This window comes from Pimephales promelas, chromosome 8, assembly GCF_988280905.1.
Source record: "Pimephales promelas chromosome 8, fPimPro1.hap1.1, whole genome shotgun sequence".
Lineage (NCBI taxonomy): Eukaryota > Metazoa > Chordata > Actinopteri > Cypriniformes > Leuciscidae > Pimephales > Pimephales promelas.
The window spans coordinates 24,702,089-24,725,618 of record NC_142776.1 but is presented as its reverse complement, the minus strand read 5'-3'; the positions used below and the strand labels follow the sequence as shown (position 1 = coordinate 24,725,618).

The window sequence follows — 23,530 nt, the reverse complement described above, 5'->3', positions numbered from 1 at the left end:
AAAAGCTGAGAAAATCGCATTTTTGTCAAAGACTACGTCTGGATGGGATTCAGAACAATGATCAAAACTTTAGATGAGGTAGATCGAGTCCATCAACTTCCCCAAAGCTTTACAGTCCTAGAGCTCGTCCTGGGTCTACATTTCATTCAGTGACATTAGACAGTTTTTATTTATATGCTCATGTTTTGTTTTTCTTAAAAATCATACTAAGGCACAGTAACTTCCCCTTATTGAGGAATCATTCTTTTATTTTGTACACAATTGTATTGTATTTTGTAATCAAAGAATTATGTGGTAAATGGTGTTGATATAGAGAGTGAATAACCGTGACTGTCATTTGGCTCAGTTTAGTGTTTCAGGTCAAGAAAATGTATCTTCTACATCTAAATTTTTCCCTTCTACTTGCATCAACATACTGTAGATGCAAGTACATGTGTTTTGACATTCATAACAATTGTTGTATTATAGTGCTTTGCAGTTGATGACCGTTTTATAGGTCTTAATGAATGATGGTGATGACATTTTGCAAGAGTTTTAAAATAGAGCTCTTAAAAGTTGACTCTGTTCCAATTGTTAATCTAAACCATCATCCAGGTGCTTATGCATTTGGTTTCCTCCATGTTTGTGAGTGAGTGACGTATTGAGGGCTGTAACGAGAGGACAACATGACCCACATTTACCAAGTGTCCCCTTTTACCCTTTATCCAGCAGGTTCTAACCCATCCATGACCTCTTTCCTCACCCCATCTCTCCCACACACACACACACACTCACACACATATGCTCCTGTTGTCACCGTCACACCTGTCTCTCAGTCTCATGAAGCCATACAGGAACGTACAAACGTATGCTTGCTATTACATTCTTCTTCTCATCAAATTGAATTTATTTTTCTTTCTTTTTTTTTAAGTACAGGAAGGTTCCGTTCATTAACATTGGTTAATTAGACATCATGAACTAACAATGAACAATACTTAACAGCAATTATTGATTTTGGTTAATGTTAATTTATACATGTACTAACACATTTTTAAAGGTGTATTAAAGTGTGTTGCATAAATAAACATTATTTAATGTATTATGAATGAACATTAATTAATGAAGGAAAATGTATAAATGAACATTATCAAGATTAGAAATGCTGTAAAAAAGAAAATCAGTAGCCTAATAAATGCAATAAATTCACATGAAGTAGGTCGCCTCATGGACATCACATGACCAACCGACTAATCTTCTCTTTAACCACTCCGTCAAACAATTTCCAAGACAAGTCTGAAACAACTGCTATATTGGCCAATTAAAAATTACTGAGTGCATCTTTTTATAGGTCCATATGTCATTTTGCTACAGATTTAAAGCGGGAAGCTTTTGAGATAATAACATAATTCATATATGCCAGACCAAAAGTGATTTATTTTCTTTTAAACTGACAGTACGCCTGACTTTATTGTTCCTCCGCAGAAACTTTCATCGCCGCCCCCATCAGTTTCTTCCTCTTTTGGATTTGTCTCATTCTAATGAATTGTTTCTCTGCAGTGTTTTCTGCGTCTCCAGTCTTCTCTCTTTGTCTCTGTCTGTCTCGCGCTCTGTTTTTTCCCCTCCATTTGTTCTTCTTTGCTTTCCCTTCATCGTAACAAATGCGTTCTCTTGCTGTCAGGGCTCATTTAAATATTTGGGGTGAGAATGAGAATATATAAGGAGAGAGATATTAATATTTATTCTATTAGCCGAAGTGCTTAGGTTTGTAATTTTGCGCCGTCCCAAAAGCACTGTCTTAGATATGATGGATAGCACACCATAATTATGGACGTGAAAAAGTGCTGATGACAGCAGTACAGGCGAGAGGCCAGCAATGGATACGCCAGCAGAGCAAGGGTTAAAGCACACTCTCATCCTCTTCATTTCTCCCTCCCTCTGCTCTCTCTTTCTGTCTGCCATTTCCCATGTTTTTATGTCCCGTTTCTTCTTTTGTTTGCTGGCCACATCCATTCACACCTCACCTGGATCACTCTTCTTTTGATTCTCCTACCTTTCCTCTCATCCCTCTATCACTCTGTCATTATTCTCATTTCCCAGCTCTTTATCATAGCTCACACCACCATTCTATCTTTCTGTCTCTCTCTCTCGCTCTTTCTTTCTCACTGTCTCAGTAATGTAAAATGTGCTGACTCTTTCTGCTTTGTGGCCAGTAGAAAGCTCTTCTAATAGGCCCCAGAGACTTCCCAGCCTTTCTTAAATCAAGTGGAAAATTGTTAACTTGCACTGATATAAAGATGTTCCATCCACTTCTCTTTTTTTTTTTTTTTTCTCTCACACACTTCTCTTTTCCCTCTATTTCGCTGCTTTTATGTAAATTAAAATGTATGAGAGAGCATGGTTGGAGAGGATTTGGGCTTTTGTGTTTTCTTTGCTCGGATCATAGCCGTGAACATCAAAGTTAATGAGCCTTCTTAGTACTGCGTCCACATCCTATCCAATCAGTAGGATTTTCTTCTAATTAGATATGATTCCAAATAGCCAATCAACTTATAAGTTTATGAATTAATTAGTATAGGTTACACTTTTGTATGAAATTTATGCAAACCAAAGATTAAAATGCTGTCTGCGTCAAAGACTTCAAGCACTCTGTCAAATGTACATTTCTGATTGTCTGCGTCAAAGACTTCAAGCACTCTGTCAAATGTACATTTCTGATTGTATGATGACCCATCATAGTTTAATCTGTCCCACCACAGTTTTGGAATGACCCTTAAAGATCACTAATGCTGTGTTTTGAGCCATTGCTTTGGCAAAGCAACTGCCGATCGAACAGAAAACTGGTCTAATTAAAAAGGTTGCGTTTACGCAAACAGCTACTAATTCGCGTCTCGGAACGGCTCCTTTCACACAGCTCCATCAATGCAAGTGTTGTGAGTTTAACGTGGATTTTTGGTTACTCTGGTATATCTAACTTAAGTTGCATGCATTTTGTTCTAGCATTATTTAATTTGTAGCAATTTTGCACTTTGACAGTAAGTTTGAGAGTAGCTTCCCCAACACTGAATTGATATCACCCATACTTCTCATATTGTAGCTTTCACTAATTTGAATAAAACAAATGTTGGTGGGTGTGAATACATTTTAGGGATAGTTTTCCTAACAATTAAATTCATGTTGTCATCATTGAGGCCAATATTGGACCTAACTGCCCTTTCACTGTATGGAGGGGGAAAAAGCCTCAGTTTTCACTTCTATCAGAAGTGTTCTTCTTTCAGAAGTGTGCTTTCTGTGTTCAGCAGAAGAAAGAAAGTCAGACAGGTTTGGAACGAGTAAATGAAGAATTTTTTTTTGGGTGAACTAACCATGTTGGTCTGGCTTAAGTTGGTCTCATAAACCAGACTTTGGGTTCTTCTGGCCAGGAACTCCTCCCGCTTAAGAAGAGGGTGTTGTTTGTGTTTTTTATGTGACGAAAGACGAGGCAAACCCGTCAGGGCTTCCACGATAATATACTTCTATGCAACTAAGTGTTAGTCCTTGCAAACAATAGAGCTGCTGGCTCTACAAAAGATTATACAGACAGCAATGAGGACGTCTGAATCTTTTTTACACTTAAAAAAACTCTTTAAAAACGTGCCCACCATGACTTTAGAATACAATAGCAGCCAACCAAGTCTGAAATTGGTGGGTTCAACCAGCTCTGGCTATCTTAGTGGTCAATATGCATCAAATTGACACCAGAGAGTAGACTATGGATGCAGTCAATGTTGTTGAATTATAAATTCCCTGGAGATGCCAGTACATTTCCCTACAAAACAGCCCGGGCCCATCCTAAACACCATATTGACGATGCCATAGGGGCCCAACAAAACAAAGCCCTTTTTTTTTTTACTTTTTTTTTTTGACATTTGCATCACTTAATTGCGCTCAGTGTGCATTTTTGAGTGCAACAATGCAAGATTATTATTTTTTTTTTTCTATCGGTGTGTAAATTTTTTTTTCCTACAGTCAGAAGCCATTACATGCACTTTTGATGATGGTTTCTGTGTAGCACTATTTATGATGGTTTCTGTTATCTAAATTTCCTGTTGTATGTTGAAAACCTATAAGGTGCACACATGTGGAAAAATGAATTCTCGGTCAGCGCCACCTATCATGCAGCCGTGAATTAGATGAGGGCAATTAATCGTTTCACGCTCAGTGTGAAAGGGCCTTTACGCTGAATACATTATGAGCTAGTGAACAGTGATGTCGGTTCTATTTCTACTAAATATTTTGCCGCATGTCAAGATGACTTTATCAGTTGTTTGATTGGGAATTACTGGTATTCATATTTAGCTGTGATTGAAATGGATAACTAGTAACTAACATCATGAAAAAGGGGAAACTTTGAATTAAATGTAGACTTTTTGGGGGGGAAAGCATGTGGAACTTGACATTTTCCCCATAAACTTTATTCAAAGATCAAGCGCATAAGTATTAATTGTTCATATTGTCATGAATATGAAAACAGAATCGGTAGAATTACTTATGATCAGATTATCCCACTGTACAGTGTTTGTAATTTCTCACAGTTTACACATTTGTTCTATTTGCCTTCACCGGACCTTTGAATGATTAAAGTGCGACATGGATGTTATCAGTCAAACAAGAAACAAATGGGTGTTTAAAAAAAGAAAGGTCCCAAATGCTCTTCTGAAATGGGGTGGAATTGAAATCGACTGAATTCAAGTGGCAAGGGATTTAGCAAATTGGGCCAATTAGCCATGAGTGTGGTGAGTGATGATGTTGTCTATAGAATGATTTAGGGGGCATTAAGAGACCCAGATTCATTGGGTGCGATAATCCAGCGACACTGGACTGTGTGTGTGTGTATATATATATATATAAAATATTCTTAAAGTGTTTCCTGTTTAACAGAAAATATAGCAAAAGCTGTCCTCTTGGACTTAAAAATTCCATAGCCACACTGCAGTTAGCGAGTCTATGTTCCTTAAAGAGCCCGTATCATAGCATTTTGAAATGTTCCTATTTTGGTTTTAGGTGATCCTATGTATATTCGGTCATTTTAGGCCACTTATGGCTCTGACCTGATCCCTGTTTGGGGGGAGAAGGTCTCTGGGCGGTCTGCCCCAAGGGGTGACAGGGAGTCCACACTGTTCCCGGACACACGATCCTTCAGCCACCCTTCACTCCCACACACTTACAGACACACACTCTCTCACTCTCTCTCTCTATTTCTGGAGCAACTTGTCCCACACTCGCCTAGTCCCCCTCTCTCTCACTTATACACTCGTCTTGTGCTCCTCACCCCATAGTGGGGTATAATTAGCTCCTCTGACAGGTGGGAGGGATCGGGTCTCCAGAAGAATGAAGCTACCAATTTACGCCCAAATTACACAGGCACACAGACACTCTCACCTACTCTCACTTACACACACAAACACATGCTCACCTTCTCTCACTTATCAGATGCATGCGCCTACTGATGTGTGATCACACACCAACACTTACTTTTGCTAACTTCAGTGCACTCCTACTGAGTGTGGCACACATAAAAGCCTTACAGTGTCCCACATGTTCATAACCAACCCACAAAACATCCACTGTGAATCTGGGTATAAAGAAATAAAGCATTAAGAATTTTCTGCTCTCTTCACAGTGTAAGAAGAAACACACGCTGGTGTGTCCTGACTTCTCCAGCACCGGTGTGTGTCCACGTGGATCCAAATGCAAGCTGCACCACAGACAGAGTGTGAAACGCACCGGCTCTAACACAAGCTTTGGACCGGCTAAGAAAGCCCGCACCAGAGACATTATAAAGAGGTCAGGAAGAGGAACTAATCCCACATTGGCCTTTTCAATTCTTAATTGCCATCTGTACTGTATAGAAGTGCTCTTTTTCCACTTTCTGCACTGTAGTTATAGCTCAAACAGTCATAAATATGTTATTATTGTTGATCATATTATTATTATTATTTACTTCACTATATTACTATTATTTATAGGGAAGACCTGAATAACCATAGCCACGTTTCCACCGAAATTAACTGGAACAATTTGTCCCAGGAACTTTTTTTCCCCCAGACCTGTAGCTGTCTGTGTTTCCATGGTACTTCTAAAGTACCATGAAGATTAGGCAAATTAAGGCCCATTCACACTAAGAATGATAACTTTAAAGATAACTATATGAGTGCCCAGACTAGCGGACGATATATTTCTGTTTATTCTAATCGCGTGTTTGTGTGCCACTTTGAATGCTCGAGCTTGTTACAGCAGGATGTATTTTGATTGCCTGTCAATGTTTTTTATCATTCATCAGCTGGATAAAATCGTTTTCTGAAAGTGATTCCAACTATATTGTTTCTCTGTGCCGTTATCTTGATAGCTGTGGTGTGAACTTATATTGAGAATGATTTTTATAAATATATCTGTATTGTTCTATTTATGTCAGCTCTAGTCCGGTGATGTAGGACTCTTCAATTTCCACTGCATAAAAGCTTTATAAAGCCTGAACCTCGTCGTCAGCCCATCTATCGTATTTAAAAAAAAAAAAATTCATTGTTGATTCGAATATAAAAATCAACTCTTACTGCATGCACTGCAACAGACTGGTGGTAGAAATTAAAATGCTGCGTGGAGTCAACCAATCAAAATGCTGCATGAACTCAACCAATCAGCATGTTCAGCGCCTAAGTCTCAGCCCCATATGTCCCTGAACTTTGAAAAAGTACACTATGAGGGTGAAATTTTTACCCGGAACTTAATTTAGACCCTACGGAAGCCCTGAACCGCAACGGGAAAAAAAAAGAATCTGTAAAAATAAATAAATAAATAAAATCTGGAAAAAAAAAATCTAGCATTTTGAGATTAAAGTCGAAGTATTTCGAGATTAAAGTCGAAACATTTAGGGATTAAAGTTGAAATATTTTGAGAGATAGACGCATCCGTAGAAGATGCGTGTGTGCTTGCCATTGCCTCGCATTGCCGCACACACAGGCATTCATAATGGCACATAGCGAGTTTCACACTGTGTGTATGTGTGTGTGTGTTTGTTTGTTTGTTTGTTTTATCAAAGGAAATCCAACAGGTGCCAATCTACCAGCTTTAGGCTACCATTAGAATGTTATAAAATATACTAGGCTATCAGAGAATCTCTCCTCAACCATTTAGCGGTTATTAAATCTGAGGAAATCACAGGGTACGGCCAAATGATTGGATACAGAATGATGCACTTAAAAAAGTATCCAGAACATATTTACGGTGAGGGAGACAGAACGTTTACTGTTGTGTTCTCGACCCAGATAGTGTTGCCTAGACGAGCACGAAAACACCTTAAAAACACTGTATAAGCACCTGTGTAGAATTTTGTTGAAAGCCCAAATAAAAGTAAGCTTCTATTTTGTGTTGATCCATGGCAGTTCGACTTCACAAGTGCATTTATTTACACATACACACACACACACACACACACTGAGCTAGTCGACGCGCACTGTTATGAATGCACACTTCTATTATCGTAATGTTTTGACTTTATTCTCGAAACTTTTCGACTTTATTCTCGAAACTTTTCGACTTTATTCTCGAAACTTTTCGACTTAATTCTCGAAACGTTTAGACTTTAATTTGGAAATTTTTCATCTTTAATCTAAAAATATTTCGACTTTAATCTAAAAATGTTTCGACTTTAATCTAAAAACTTTTCGACTTTAATCTCGAAACATTTCGACTTTAATCTCGAAACATTTCGACTTTAATCTCGAAATGCTAGATTTTTTTAATTAATTTTTTTACAGATTTTTTTTTTTTTTTACCACCCCAAAAGGTGGTAAAAAAAAAACTCCCACCCCAAAACCACCCCAAAGTCCCTAGTTCCTGGGGAAAGTTCCTGCGGTAGAAACGCGGCTAATGCAAATATCCCATGAGCACGATCATTAAAAATCATTGAAAATATAATGAAATGAAACAAATGAAATCTGTTTCTTCATTGTAATGATATGTGTTTTGCCTTTTCAGTACGGAGGAAGTTACAGAGTCCATACAGGCAGATGAGGGCTCATCCTCCTCAGGTCCTGAGAAGCTGCCCTCCTTCATATCTTTGTCCAGCTCTCCTGACATGTCAGAGAACCCTGATTCCCCAAAGATCCCTCCTGCGGCAGGCTTACAGGCGAAAGGTGTGTACTGTATTTGAACAGGAGGTTAGATTTAAATAATAATAACAATAACATACAGTAGTTGAGATGCATACATTGTCACTACAAAATATTTAGATACTTAAGCTACTTAATATACAAATATTATTGAAATAGTTAAGTGTATCCAAGTGGCACTTTAAAGAAAGATAGCAAATCATTCACAAACATAGGTTTATTGGGTTTTCGTTGAGAATTATGTTAAAAAAGTATTTGGGCACATAGTGATGACAACTACACCTGTTGTTACCCTGCTGGGACACCTATGTGAAACTGAGAGGAAATTACTTCATACACCCACTAAACATTGGAGTTACTGGTAAAATAAAGTTAGCTCTATGAAAAGGTATTACATGATTTGTTTGTAGATGCCATTTGGATTGATGTTTGTTACTAATGCATTTAAATTGCATGAAGTGTGTGTGTGGGTGTGTGTGTGTGTGTGTGTCTCTTTTTTAATAGTCCTTTTTAAGCATGGCTTAAGTGTTCAAATACTTTTTGGTCTCACTGTATATATAAAGAGTAAGGAGGTAATAAATATTTCTGGAGTAAATAGTTGTGTTATTTAATGCGCAGCGACAGGGTTAATAATATCGAGGGGGGTGATATTATTTAAGAGTGGACTACATGAGGTAAATAATACTTACAGAGGGGTTACTAATATTTAGGTTTGTTGTTAAGGACAGGCACAGCTGAAGCTGGTATGCCAGTCTGACTGATAGAGGATTAGAGGAAAGGGGCCCCTATATCCTCACACACACACACACACACACACACACACACACCAGCTGTACCCTGTGGAACACTGTCTTCCTCTCTTCACACTCAATAAGACAAACCTTATACACTGCCTTTAAGCAAACTCATGCAAGAAAAACTTCATTTTGTTTTCTCCTTTCCATGCTTTCACACTTCCTTTCTTGAATTAGTTACTGCAGAACAGAAAGCACTGTGATTAACCTCTGACCTTGTGTGTTTTCACACGCATGGACGTTCTGAAGCATGGCATTGGCTCTTTCTCTTCTCTATATGTAAACATGTAAACGTTTAACTCCTGTTTGCTCTATTTTTGCTCTGTTTTTTTTAGCTCATGTTCATGCATCTTTGCTTTCTATTCTCAAAGCTTTCATGAGTGATGGCAAGTTTATTTCTCTGTCACGTCTGCATATTTATACAAATCTGTGCTTGTTGTGCATACACACTTCCTATTTCTCTGATGCCAAGTTCCAGATCAGTTCCCCACTGGGATCATTGATGACAGCCCTGTGTCTCAGAATAGCACAGGTGCCCACCAGACCACCATGGCCTTTCACATGTCACTTTCTCATCCTGTAGCCTGAAATCATCTGCTACATACTGTACAGACGGAACAGTTGCGTCTCTCAAAGGGAATTTGACTTTTCTGATTCAGTTCAACGATTCCTTAGTGGTTCTGTCAATATGCATCTTGGTCATTTTTAAGACGAAACCATGGATAATGTTTGGCAAACAATACTTTCTGCATTCCTTATCCTCAGAAGTATATGTTGTCAAATTGTTTTAGATTTCAACAAAACCATAATCGGATTCAACCCTTCAATTTGTTTAGTTTTTAAACAAACCAATAAGGCTTGACAAAGTTTACTTTTCTAATTAAATAAGTTTGAATTTGAATCATTCATTTCTTCGTTGATTTGAGTTTTTTTTGTTGTGATCAGATTGTATTTGTAATTCATACCTCCTGTTTGCAGCCTCAATTTAAATACAGGAATTTAATTGGAATTTAAATCGCATTCTATTCTGAGGCAAACATCCGTGATCATTATGACCGCAGCTCTGATGCTTAAAGGGGTGGTTTACTGCTTTTTTTTTCTTTGCATGATTGTGTTTATGGGGTGCAATATAACACGTATTCGTGGTTTTTCTTTTTTAAAAGTCTTAATTTTCATAAATTTCACCTTTATTGTAAGCCGCTTTCTCCTCTGTCATTTGAACAACTGGTTGACTTCCTGATTCTATGAAACCACTCCCTCAGAAACAGGCAATGGGCTCAGATTGGTTAGTTTGGGCCGGTGTGTTGTGATTGGCTAAACTGTAGTGCACGTTGTCCGGGAACTTCACGCCCATTACCTTTACGGACGAAGTTGCACGTGTTGTTCATGTCAAATGTAAATAATGGTGTCGATACTGCAGTATCAGTATGAGCCAGAATCAGACCCAGAAAGCGGCGATTAGGAGAGGCAAGCAGAACCTCACCACTCACGGCTCTTACAAAACATTTCTGAATGATAATTTGCCTAAATTATTTTTTATTTTTTTACTTTATACATGTTTTACACAATAGCATCGAACTGACTGGCTTCTATATACACAAACAGCTTTGGCACTGGTTTACGTTCCTGATCAAATCGAAAAGTAACGCCATAAAGTATATATAAATGAAAAATAGATTTACAAAATAAGTACATACATATTCAGGTCCAACATTTTTGTACGCGTTTGTCGTAGACACAAAATAGCATAACTAAGTGGATATAAAGCCGGCGCTGGCATTTGCTGGCAAAACTAAAACATTATGTCTGAAATTATACATGCAAATACATTTAAAATGATTAAGTCTTAGCCTAATTACAGGTTGTGGCCCAACAAATCCTGCCTCTAGTTTTAAAGTTGGAACTGCTTCATGTTTTATTTACAGTTTCTTGTTGAATCCAGCATTGAATTCGTGGAGATTCTGGAAGCTGTCTTTTGAAAAATGCACAGCACAGAGAGCTACGATTGTAATTTTCAGGAACAAAATCAAACATAAATTGTATCCATTGTTGACGAACTACAAGGCCCGCGAGAAGCTCGAACACAGAAGACCTGACAGCTGGGTGAAAATAACGCACTTTCGATGAGTCACATAAATATGGCAGACTGATCTCATGAAGTAGCGTGTGTATGACACGCCAATTCGTATTTCCATTTTTGGCGTGCTATCAAGACGCATAATCGCCTTTCAGCGTGTTTATGAACGCCGTTGACTTAACGTTATATAAATATATGACTTACCTCAACCCCGTCCCTAAACCTAACCATCACTGGGGTTAATGGCATTTATGACTGTTCCCATACCATCCTAGGAAAGAAAAAGATATGACTTACCTCAACCCCATCCCTAAACTTAACCGTCACTGGGGTTAATGGCATTTATGACTGGGGATGTGACTGCGTGTTCGGACACGCGAAATGACGCGGACGTTAATGGCGTAGACATATACGCATACACGCGGATACACGCGGATAGCTCAAAATGCGTAGAGATAACACGCCACCTGGCGCGAAAGTGGCGTATATGTTTATGCAAAAGTCATGATGTCATGTTGAATATGGCCATGGCATTTTTTGCATATTCCGGAGGGAGGGTTGATGTAAATGTATGGGTTAATGACGTCTAAAACCCGTTGTAGTCCACATTTGAGTCATTTTTGTAGCATATTAAACTTCCTGATTTTTAAAAGACGATACATTGAACTTTCAGCGCTGCAACTTTGCAGATACTGTTCATGCACCAACAGCAACATTACACACTATTTAACATTTTAACAATCTAACACACGTATTACGTTTTCTATCTACATCGGCTGTAAACAGATGCTCCAGAACCAGTACTTAAACTGGAAGGCATTCAAATCATTTGTTTATGTGTGCGTGTGCATGCGTTTGTATGGGTCCAGGTAAATTCTACGTTATAGAATGCAAAATACCCCCACAAAGATGGCAATATATGAAATCCTTGTCCTTGTGGAGACATCTTTTGGTCCCTTATGAGGAAAACAGCTTATAAATCATGTTTTTGAGATGTTTTTGAAAATGTAAAAATGCAGAAAGGTTTCTCTGATGTTTAGAAATAGTGTAAGCAGATAGAATATACAGCTTGTACATTATAAAAATCATTATGTCTGTGGAATGTCTCCGTATAACATGATAACTCAACGTGTGTGTTTGTGTTTGTCTTGAACTCTTGATTCTCACCTATAGTGAGGTTCCCAGCCACACAGACTCACACTAAGAGCAGTTAATTGTTACTAATGACTGTGTAGCTCTCACTCTAAAGATTGTGGCCTTCCAGACAAACTTCTCTCTGCTTTGCATAAATTAGCCCAGAATCTATGCATCACTGCCTGCATCTTCTCCTTTCCCCTTCGCTCTGTGTGCTATCACTCACCCTGAGACAATCACACACTCATGTGTCACTCCTCTATCAGTAAAAACAAGTGATAGCTACTCCTGTCATTACGTTGCAGGTGTTATTTATTTCTTGTCTGTCTCTTGTTTTTCCAAACAAGAAAACTTCACTTTTAGCATCAGTTACTGCTGTATAACCAAAAAGCAATCACAACTCACTCCCTTGAGTACATGAAATAAACTCTTACGTTATGGGTAACATGTTGTTTCTTTGTGGAAATGTTCTTCTCCTTTCTTCTCTCTGTCACAGGAAAGACACTGCATATCAAGCCACGGTTCTTGTCTTCAACACCAACAGAACCCTCGCCAAAGGAGGGCTAATGGTGGGTGTTTTAATCAGTAATGAATAATTCAACTTTTTTTAACGTAACTTTTTTTTATTTTAGAAATAAGGAATTGACTCCGCCTCTCTTGAACAGTTTACAAAAACCTCTGTACATTAGACGTTCACAGCTATTTTTTGGTATCAAATCATCGTTTCAAGAATTCCAAGAATTGATTATATAGATTTCTTGGAATATGTGCGTAACTATTCACAATTACAGAATATATTCATTCTAATCAAATACTGTTCTGCAAAAAACTGGGTTTTTTTGCTGACGTTTACATTCGAAGAGAATGGAGTTAGTTTCGAAGTGTAAAGTTATTCTCAGGGGCTTTTAAAACGGCGTTTATGAAGTGGTTTGTTGTGCAAAGAATTAGTTTTATCATTTAGAATGTAAGCTTGTGAAAATGTATTTTCAAAGAATGGAAAACTACTTAATAAAATTGCTTTGTGATTCCTGCGAATTCATCTCTCTTTATTTGTGAGCATGTTTGCCTACTAAAATCATGACTAAAGACGAAACGCTTCGGTCTAAAGTATTAAACCAAGTATCATCACACACCACTTCACTCCCATGTTGTTCTCTGAATAACAATGTTTAGCGTGAAAAGTATCGGTATATGTGTTGTAAAGCAGGTGTGTGTAAAGGACATCGCTCATGAGTGTGTCTGTCACTGTAATTGAGTCTTAAGGAATCTATTGGAAAAGAAGAAAAAAAAAACGTAACGCCTCCCTTACACTCTTCAAAACTCATTTTTCTTCTCCTCTCACTTTTTCCTCTCTAACTGCTGTCTGACCAAATCCATCACAACTAATTTCTGACAACGTCATTTTCCTTTTCTTCTCCCTGTCTTGTCCTAAAATGTGCATTTGATTGAGGATCCGTTCTTAGATGAGCCTGCCTCTTGCACTCCTCCTCTCCCTCTTCTCCGTCGGGTAATGTAATTAGGATGTTGGGTGTTAAACAGTGGTACAGAGAGGATGATGGGAGCTGTAATCCCTTGAACGCCCCTCACTGTGCGGAGACTGCCGATATTAAGACTATTAATGCTCCGTTGAACCAGGGCCTCGTGCTCCGTGCTCTGTGACAAACGACTGGCGGTCGCGACGGGAAACCTGGTTAACCGTCGCCGGCAGCAACGACAGGGGGCATTAATACACCGTGGCGAGGGTCTCGCTGCGGAACACGACAAGCCTGCCGCCGTGTTAACGAGATAAAGGCTGCGCCCATGATGCGAGCCACGTTTACGATGACATCGAGAGATGGTGGGAAGGATAACACTCCTTCATTTGACTTCTCTGTCTATCTTTCTCCTCTGTTTAATCGTTCATGCAGGGAGGAATACTTCACAAGAATGTATGTTGATATGGGTGTTGTGAAATCAACTAAAGTTCTCATACATCATCCAACCTCGAATTTATCTTTTTTGCATTGCAGCTCTTGGTTTTAGATTTTTTTTTGTTTGTTTGTTTGTTTGTTTGTTTTTCTTTTAAAGGAATGTCCTGTGTCCAATACAGGTTAAAGGAATAGTTTACCCAAAAATTTAAATTCTGTCTGATGGTTTCAACCTATATGAGTTTCTTTGGTCTGTGTGCACAACAGGTATTTTGTTTAAATAACATAAAATAACTGATATATTGATACATTTTGGTTTCTGGTCCCCATTTTCTTTAGTATTTTTTCCCTACTATGGAAGTCAATGGAGACCAGCAACTGTTTGATTACCAACATTGTCAGAATATCTTCTTTTGTGTTCAACAGAACAAATTGTCTCAGGTTTAGAACAAGTAAGTGATGACAGAATTTCAGAATTTTTTATTTTTGGGTGAACTATCCCTTTAACCTAAAATGACTTGGCATAAAGTTGATTACTATATATATATATATATATATATATATATATATATATATAATGATAATCAACATTATATATATATATATATATATATATATAATGATAATCAACATTTTATATATATATATATATATATATATATATATATATATAATTTTATTTTTTTAATCTCCTTTTCTTGGAAAAAAGTGACACTTATATTAGAAGTGCATGGGGTAAACGCTCTGTTTAAAAAAAGGTTTCTTTAAATTAAGTGCAATCAATGTAAATTTTTGTCATTTCAACTTAAATTAATTTTTAAAAAATGAGTTGAATCTTGTACAACTCTTGTATAACTTCTATAACTCTTGTATAACTAAAAATTCATTTATTTTGATGAGTTAAAGCAATGTAAAAACATGATATCTTACTTATTGATCATATAATGTTTTACAAGTGTGTGTAAACTTTAAAATGCCCACTGTTTTTAAAAAAAATATAGCCACAAGATGTAAACAATATGCATGTTACATGGTTTAAGTTTGATTTTCTCACTTACTAACCATAGCTGTGTTAAGTTAAATCCAGTTTTACAACTTTGTTGTCTAAATGTAATTCATAAAACACTAAAATAATCATTAAAATGTCAATTTAAACAACTGTATAACTCAAATAAATACATGTTTAAACACAGAGTTTCATGTAATGCTTTTATAAAATAAGCTTCACATTTGTAAGTGCCTCAATGTAAGCTTTTTTAATAAATAAAACAAAGGACAAAGTACTTTGCATCCATTAAAGTTTTTCAAATAATTCAATGTTATTTTTTCTTCTTTATTCGTTCAATCAATGAGATTCCTGATGAGTCTTAATTATGAAAAATATTCATTAACCTTCATTTAGATCACATTTCACCACATTGAATGAAATGGACAGACTTAGAACTTTTGTTAAGTAAAGTCATAACCCTATAGATGCCAAACGATAGGTTGCTTTAACTTAATACTTTTGTACAGGAGGGCGTCCAGGAAAAGATTTTGCGTATTCATGATGCTCTTTAACTATGGTCTCATATCAGTTTCTGTTATCTGCATGGGAAGAGAAAGAGAAATTCATGGAGCAATCACTCTTTCTTTTCTCACCCTCCCTTTCCCTCTCGTTCCCTCGCTCTGACGGCGAGGATGTAAGTGCCTTAGACAGATGTCTGCTGCCGCTTGTCTCAAAGCTCAACGCGAGCTGCTGAGCTCGGCAAACTCTAATTAAGATCAATATTTCAATTTTTAGTAAAAGCGCATGTGAAAGAGAATGAGGAGGGGAGTGAGAGGGAAAGAAGGAAAACACATTCACATTTTTCCGACGACAATCTCACTTGAATGAGAAAAAAGGAAAGAATGAAAAGGTCAAGTGTAATTTTTCTCTACCTCAATAGATCGCCTATAGGCATAAAAAAGACAAACTTGTTACAGCTCAGCAAAGAGTCCAACCCATCAATAAAGATCATACTTCCACTGCAAGAAGTCATTAGTATAACTGTCTTCTGTCCCTTTTTTTCATACTGCTCGCTTTCTCCCATCTTTCTGTTTGGGCTTCATTTCTGTTTACCTTTTTGCCGGGTTTTTTATTATTTTTGTCTTCTTCCATTGCTAAAGCTCCAAGTTGTGGTACATTTTTTGGGGTGGGAGGGGGGTTTACTTGAAGGAATTCATCAAATGGTCCTTCTTTTTTCTTCTCTTTAAAGTCACCATGAAATCAAAATGGGCAATTCTTGTTTTACTTTTTCCTCTTGCAAAGATATCTCTTCTCTGATGACATGTTTACGGGCGCAAGGGCAGGACGACCCGTCACTTTCATGACATCACATAGCAAATGATCCAATCAATTCCTGATGAACAAAATCAAGTGCATTTTTTTTTTCTATTTGAGAAGCTGTTTCACTCAGATGTATCACTATAAGAAAGATAAGACTATTGCATCTTCTGTTTCATGCCACGTCATCACTTAACATGCTCTTTTCTGTCCTCTAGCTCTCTCTAACTCACTTTTTTTTTTTTTTGCTGAGAACTTCAGAGAAGTTTGTATACTTGTTTGTTTGAATGTAGTCAAATGATTACTGCTGAGTCTTTGAATGGGCATTTGTGAGATTTTGAGGCCTACAAAAACCTCCTTTCCAAACCTGCTTCCGATAACCCCTACTCCACCTCGCACCTCTCAACTATTTTGGCTAAAGACGGGTTAACCAGACAAATCCGTCTCAGTCGTTTTCGCACATATCTAGTCAAAAACCCCCTTCTCTCTTTCAAACTATCATACTCTTTCTCCTTGGACGTGCTGATGTCCATTTTGCTTAAATCGGTAGAACTGCACAAGCAGCTAACTCCCAATATGCAAAGGCACAATGAAAGCCCTGACTTCAAAATTTATGTCTCAAGCCCTCGGCCACATCCACACCCACCCCATCTCCGCTCACTTGAATGGACGATGGCAGATCTTCTTAAATGTAGCATTTTCAAAGCGGACTGCTTAGCTTGGACTTTGGGGTCCACTCATGCTTATTTGATAAAACCCCCATAATGACTTAGCGCACCTTAAACTTCAAATACCTTGATATGATTTGTCCCGTCCTCTTAGCCCCATCCCCACCACCCCCCACACTTTTCTTTTTTCCTTCCGTTGGCAGATTTGAGCCTCAAGCGTGTCTGTATTTCACTCATTGGCACCTGGAAAGAAAGTCTTACCATGTCACATAAAGTTAGCAAAGGTCTCAGATGTAGTAAGAAGCAAGTTATGCAGCAGATTTCAGTATTGATACTTACATGTATAATTATGTATTTAATTATGTAATTATTACAATTTTAAAAAAGTATTGAATGTGGCCATAAAAAGTGAATTGTGGTTTTGGCAGTTCAATGCAATTCACTGTAAGTAAATTATAAGACAATTTGTTTTTACTTCCAAAAAAGAATAAATTTAACCGTATTTTACTGAGAAATTATAAGAAATAGGGTTACATCTATTACAGTTTCCCAGTACTAGAGAACTTGCTGTTAAACAGTTAACTGGGTTTTACTGTAGCGTTTTTACAATCTTTTACAGTTAAAATTGGATTCTTTAATTATTTATTTACAGACCTGTCAAATACATAAAGTTATTAAGTCTACTCATTATGTTTTTTTTCTATCTCTCTTATCTGCCTCTCCTATCAGATATTGATCCATATTCCATGGCATACACTGCAATAAGGAGCTGGCCTCGCATAGTGTTAGACTGACCCTCATCTTTGGGTAGCTACTTCCTTCATCAGAGGACTGGCTCCTCTGATTAAGACATATGCTGTGGCGATGAAGGCGCGCGCTGCGTGGGGCTTAATTATTTGTCGATCCGCGCAGATGAGTCGAGATGCAATTAGAGGTTAATTGCGAAAGAAATCCGGAGCGTGGCTGGCACTGGCGTGGCGGATCATAATTAACTCACCCGCACAAATTGCGCATTTTTTCCCTATCCGGCGGAAATGTGGATTGATTTTATTGCTGGATCACGCGTTATTGAGTTCATCACCGCCTATAGGTCATAAGCGGGGAGGAAAGTTGCGTGTGTGTTATCCTATCAGATCAATACACTGAATGACTGCTCAGGGGTTACGGCACATCGAGGAGGAAATATGCAGTTTAATACATAATTATCTAATCAATTTAACTTTAAACGGTCTGTCAAAACACACTGGGGATTTTTTATATAATTGTTGTGATATCTCTCCTGGATTCTGAACGATATGGTTGGTTTTAATATAAATAAATTATTGTTAAAAAAAATAATTATTGTAAAAAGAAAGGCTACGATGATGTGTGAAATAGTTAATTAGTTAGGCCTACTTATAGTTAAAAGCACATTTAAATTATTTAAAATGATAAAATAAATTAGCAAGCGAGGTTATGACTTTCCTTCCTAACATGTCTATTAATTTCCCTCTGATTGTAAGATATTGCTCATAAGACACTAATGACTTTTAGTTTTGGAATGAAAAGTTGAACTTTTTAAATCAATGTAGGCTAAATATTTCGTAATTTAATTAGCCTAGCGACAATAAATGTATTGCTGTCTAAATTAATTTCAAATTGTAAATGTAATCATAGATATTGTTCATCCAATCCGTTTTATGAATGTGTTTTAAGTCATCTCTAAAACATTTGTGTTGATAACGTCTAAGAAGCGTTTGCTCCTTTCTAAATAAACATTTTCTAAGTAAGACGAGCTGGGCTATCGGCTATTGCCTTTCCTCGCGCTCACCTTCAGCATGCGTTTGCAGGAGAGATGTCGCTAGGGGGCGTGAAAAACACCTGTTTACGCGCGCTCTCAGCTGCTGCGCGTTCGCCTCAGCTGCCACATAGAGGCGTTGCTGTAGGAATATGCATGTCTACTGCTACGCCTCCTCCCATTGGTCCGTTCCGTTCTCTGGGTTGGACGCTCAGATGGGCCATGTGTATAAAGTGGTACATTGCCCCTTTCAGTGCTTCAGTGATACTGCGTGCCAGCGGTGGACAACAGTGCAAAAAATAAGCTCAAGCCGTAAACGTAAAGCAACAGTGACAGCAGTCCATATATCTTCAAAACAGACCACGGAAGGAGGTGAATTGTGTACCAAAATTCCCTATCCTTCTTCGGGCTGCGCTGGAGCGTCCCACAAGAGGAACTTACTCTGAGATTTGTCACACATTGTTACGGTCCGCGTTTGCTAGTGACTGTGTAAAAAGCGACAGCAGCAGCATCATTCTTGTGGACTTCGAGGCAAAGTCTGACGAATTCTGAACTTGACGCGCGCGCGTGTTGTGTGGCGGACTATTCTCGAAATGTGAGGAAAGTTTTCGCTTTCTTCCCATGAATGCTTAAAACTTTGTTGCCTCCAGTTAGAGGGCACTTAAAAACGGAGGTGAAGAAGGATATTTGAAGTCTCTGATACTCAAAGGACGATTTATCTGCTTTGTGAAGCGAGGACGAGTCAGGTTGGTGATTTTGAATTCACGAGTCTCAAGTTTCTGCCGCCCTGGCCAGTGATATTAACGTGTGAATTTGACCTGGGATAAGTTGTCAACAAGAAGCAAACTGGCTGGTGTGTGCGTACATTTACATGCATGGACATACGTACACCTATAAATAGAAGCTCGTGCCTATGTATTAAATCCTGGCCACTCATCTCCATCATTCACCTTCATCATAATCCCAGTGAAACCCACGGGTGTCGCTTTGGCTGTTAGGGTAGGTGTCGCATGGACTGACATGGCCACCGATCTCGCCATGAGCGCAGATTTGCCCAACAGCCCTTTGGCTATTGAATATGTCAACGACTTCGACCTCATGAAGTTTGAGGTCAAGAAAGAGCCCCCGGAGGCCGACCGCTATTGCCATCGCCTGCCTCCGGGCTCGCTGTCCTCCACCCCTATCAGCACGCCCTGCTCCTCGGTGCCTTCCTCGCCCAGCTTCTGTGCCCCCAGTCCCGGATCTCAGCCTGGGCAGAACCTCATAAATGGTGTTAACAACAACAACAACAATGGAAACAACAACAACACCCAAGGCTCCTCGGGCAAGCCGCAGCTGGACGATCTCTACTGGATTCCCAACTATCAGCATCACATAAGTCCAGAGGCCCTCAACCTGACGCCCGAGGACGCAGTGGAAGCACTCATCGGTAATGCGCACCACCATCATCACCACCACCAGCCCTACGAGGGATTCCGCGGTCAGCAGTACGTCGGAGAAGACCTCTCGGCACCCACGAACGGTCACCACCACCCTGTGCACCACCACCACCATCATCACCACGGCCACCACGCGCACGCGCGCATCGAGGACCGCTTCTCGGACGAGCAGCTGGTGAGCATGACAGTGCGCGAGCTTAACCGGCAACTAAGAGGCTTCAGCAAAGAAGAGGTGATCCGCCTCAAGCAGAAACGGCGAACCCTGAAGAACCGCGGCTACGCGCAGTCGTGCCGCTACAAGCGCGTCCAGCAGCGTCATATGCTCGAAAGCGAAAAGTGCACGCTCCAGAGCCAGGTGGAGCAACTCAAGCAAGACGTGTCGCGTCTCATGAAAGAGCGGGACCTGTACAAGGAGAAGTACGAGAAGCTCGCGAGCCGAACCTTTAACGGCGGCGGCGGTGGCAACGGAGGCAACTCTCGAGACCCGTCCAACGGCACTCACGGCAAAACCACTTCCACGGAATTCTTCATGTGAGAGTGATTCTTGTTAAAGACTTTTTCCCACACCAACGTATTCGTTTTTTTAAACCTTACATTTTTTATGATTTTCAGTGTGAATCTTATTTTCCGTTTTTTTTTTTTTTTGTTTGTTTCTTAAATACCCAATGTCCGTTCTAGAACATACACTCATGAAAATAAAGGTTTTACAGTCTGAGGCCATATAGGAGAACCTTTTTAAATTCCACAAATAGCCTACATGTTTTATTTAGAAAAACATCTAGCTATGTGCTGGTGCTTTAAAGAACCAAAATCTGGAAATGTAGGCCTATAACTTTTCCTTCTCCAAAGAACTACACACTTTTTGCAGCCAAAATGGTTAATGATAAGAAGGTCAAGTTCTTTGCTGAACTTAAAGTGCTGAAAAGAAACACTGAAGAACCTTTAATTTTAAGAGCCTAACATTACAAAACCGTATTTAAAGTTTTCACCCATTGTTTGTGTATAACTGCACCATAAAAGTCTTAAGGTTAGTGTGATGTTAGGATTATCTTCCACAGATACTGCACGGACCCTTCTACTTCATAAAACCTCCGATCTAAACATGGGATCACTCATAACCTCCAAAGACCCATCAGTTTTGGATTCTGTAAAGTCGTATTTTTCCTTTGTCTTTTTAGTAATAGGCTAACTGCAAAGTCCAACATGTTTATAGACATACATCCGCTTCCTTAATATTCTTTTTCTTGTCTTAACGGATTGACGAGTCTTAATGGCGATGAGAAAATACTGGAAACGAAACTTCAGCTTGTGAAGGAACTTTGAAAGGAACAATAATGCTAATAAAACACTTGTAAGCAAGAAAGGGGAGATAGCAATACATCCTTGACTTTTCTCTGTCATGAACTGAGGTTGAGCGGGCTTGTGAACTTTGAAGGCCCTCAATCATTGCTCATGTCTGCATTACTAATCCTGCATGCGGGACATGTATGGTATCCAAACGCGCCAGGTCCTTTCTCTCTTTTCCCCATACAGCACTTGGATGAAAAGCATGGCCCTTAACCACTCTCTCTTCTCTCATTTTTTTTCTTTCGTTTCTTCTGTTCGACACGGACCTCATGCGTACCTGAGAAATCACATGAAATCAGTCTTTACATTTTTTTTTCTATTGTTTTAAAAGTAGTCTAAGAATAAGAACAAAAAAACCGAACTGAGCCAGAGTTATTTATTACCAGCTTGTACATATGTAGAGGTCGATTGGTGTGTTAATTTAACTTTCTTTTTAAAGTCCTTTTTGCTTGATTATTTAAAACGTCTTAATACGATGTTTGTATGTAGTAGCATGCAAATGACAAAGATAATCTCATTCTATTGAATATGTACAATTTCAAAGGAAGCCTACTGCACTACGATTCAAAGAATTGGGATTTATAACATTTCTTTTCCTCTGTGTTAATCAAATTGATGTTATGGTGCACATAGTCGATCGTCGAAAGTGCATAAACACAAGGACTTTAATTGCTGCTAATATTCTATGCACCAAATTCGAAAGCAATTAACAGAAGCTCTGATTATGTGAATTTTGTACTTCAAAATAAATGAAGTTATATGTAGAAAACTGGTTAGACTTTAAATATCATCTCCTGAACAAAGTTTTCTTTTCTTTCTTTTTTTTTTTCTCTGAATGGCCGAGATGATAAACGACAAAAATATTAACTTTAATTTTTTTTTTTTTTTTTGGTTTGTTTTTTTACTTCTTATGACATAATAAAATTGTAGCATATGCTGTATAAAGCAATTGCCTACTGTTTTGCATTGCAACATTGTGGTGGTGATGATAATAGGCTTCCGACCCTTACACTACAGGTAGATTAAATGCTAAAATAATTCAAAAATAAAAGAGAGACTTGTGTGCAAACTTGGCGAAAAGTAATCGTGCGCATTTGATCGTGATCATTTGAGATTGAAATATAGCTCATCTTGTTGCCAAAGTGGATTATCTAATGCACGTAAATTATCCGTTTTCAAATTCTTTCCGACCCGTGTATGCTTAGTTCCCTAACAAATCTATCGACCAGACTCCAAAAATAATGTCTTCAAGTATGCTCCTCTACCTGGGTTAGTATCTGCTTGATATTCTCACATGAAAGCCACTGTTAACATTGATTTAATTTGGGGATAAATTATGAATTATGATGAAGTTCGCCTCTCTGTCTATTGGTCTAATTTGAGACACAGCGATTTGAGGTTACATAACCACATGTGCTGTCCTGTGTGCTGTCTTATGTAAACAAATAAATAATAAAATGGAGGGAAAAAAGAAGAACTGTACATAGCCTATAATTTCTATATATTTATCGAAAATATAAATGTCCTTACGTGTCAGTAAGTCCAAACCAAAATGTTTCGAAATGGAATGTTGTTCAGAATCTTGTTTTCATAATGTTTAATAAAAACTTCTGTCAAATGCTTCAGCCTGTTTCCCACTTACTCAACAAGTGTCTTTTCAAAGATAAAATATGTGATCTATGCAAGTGTTATAAAGATTTCACAGTCTATACGCTTAAAAAATATCGGGTAAAGAAATAAAAATAACAACAATGCACGAAATAACGAAACAAAACACACGTTGTCCGGGGCTCAGCAAATTAGGCATGTTGAAAAGTAAATAGCGCAATTTCAAATGTTCAACTATTGTTATTATGTTCGTTTACGATAAAGAAATGAATTAATTTCAATAATTTATTATATGAACTATGATGAAGGCTTAATACTTTTTATGCGGTATAGAGATATATTTAAGTG

General features: G+C 38.3%; 2 protein-coding genes across 2 annotated transcripts in view; both read left to right on the top strand.

The window, feature by feature from the left end:
* The window catches only part of zc3h3 (zinc finger CCCH-type containing 3), a 72,020-nt gene extending 58,854 nt beyond the window's left edge, over window positions 1-13,166 (top strand). Inside the window, exons 10-12 of the mRNA XM_039670096.2 lie at window positions 5,639-5,802; window positions 7,993-8,150; window positions 12,628-13,166. Of these exons, the coding sequence (XP_039526030.2) occupies window positions 5,639-5,802; window positions 7,993-8,150; window positions 12,628-12,698 (393 nt within the window). The 3' untranslated portion in view covers window positions 12,699-13,166. The remainder of the gene's footprint in view (window positions 1-5,638; window positions 5,803-7,992; window positions 8,151-12,627) is intronic.
* A 5,895-nt stretch (window positions 13,167-19,061) lies between these two features.
* On the top strand, window positions 19,062-23,194 carry mafaa (MAF bZIP transcription factor Aa). Its single transcript, XM_039670088.2, has one exon. The coding sequence runs from the start codon at window positions 19,809-19,811 to the stop codon at window positions 20,760-20,762; it is 954 nt and encodes a 317-aa protein (XP_039526022.1). The 5' UTR covers window positions 19,062-19,808; the 3' UTR covers window positions 20,763-23,194.
* Window positions 23,195-23,530: the final 336 nt, after the last annotated feature.

Excerpts from the sequence above, each read along its gene's own strand:
- mafaa (XM_039670088.2), top strand. The coding sequence starts at position 19,809 with ATGGCCACCGATCTCGCCATGAGCGCAGATTTGCCCAACAGCCCTTTG.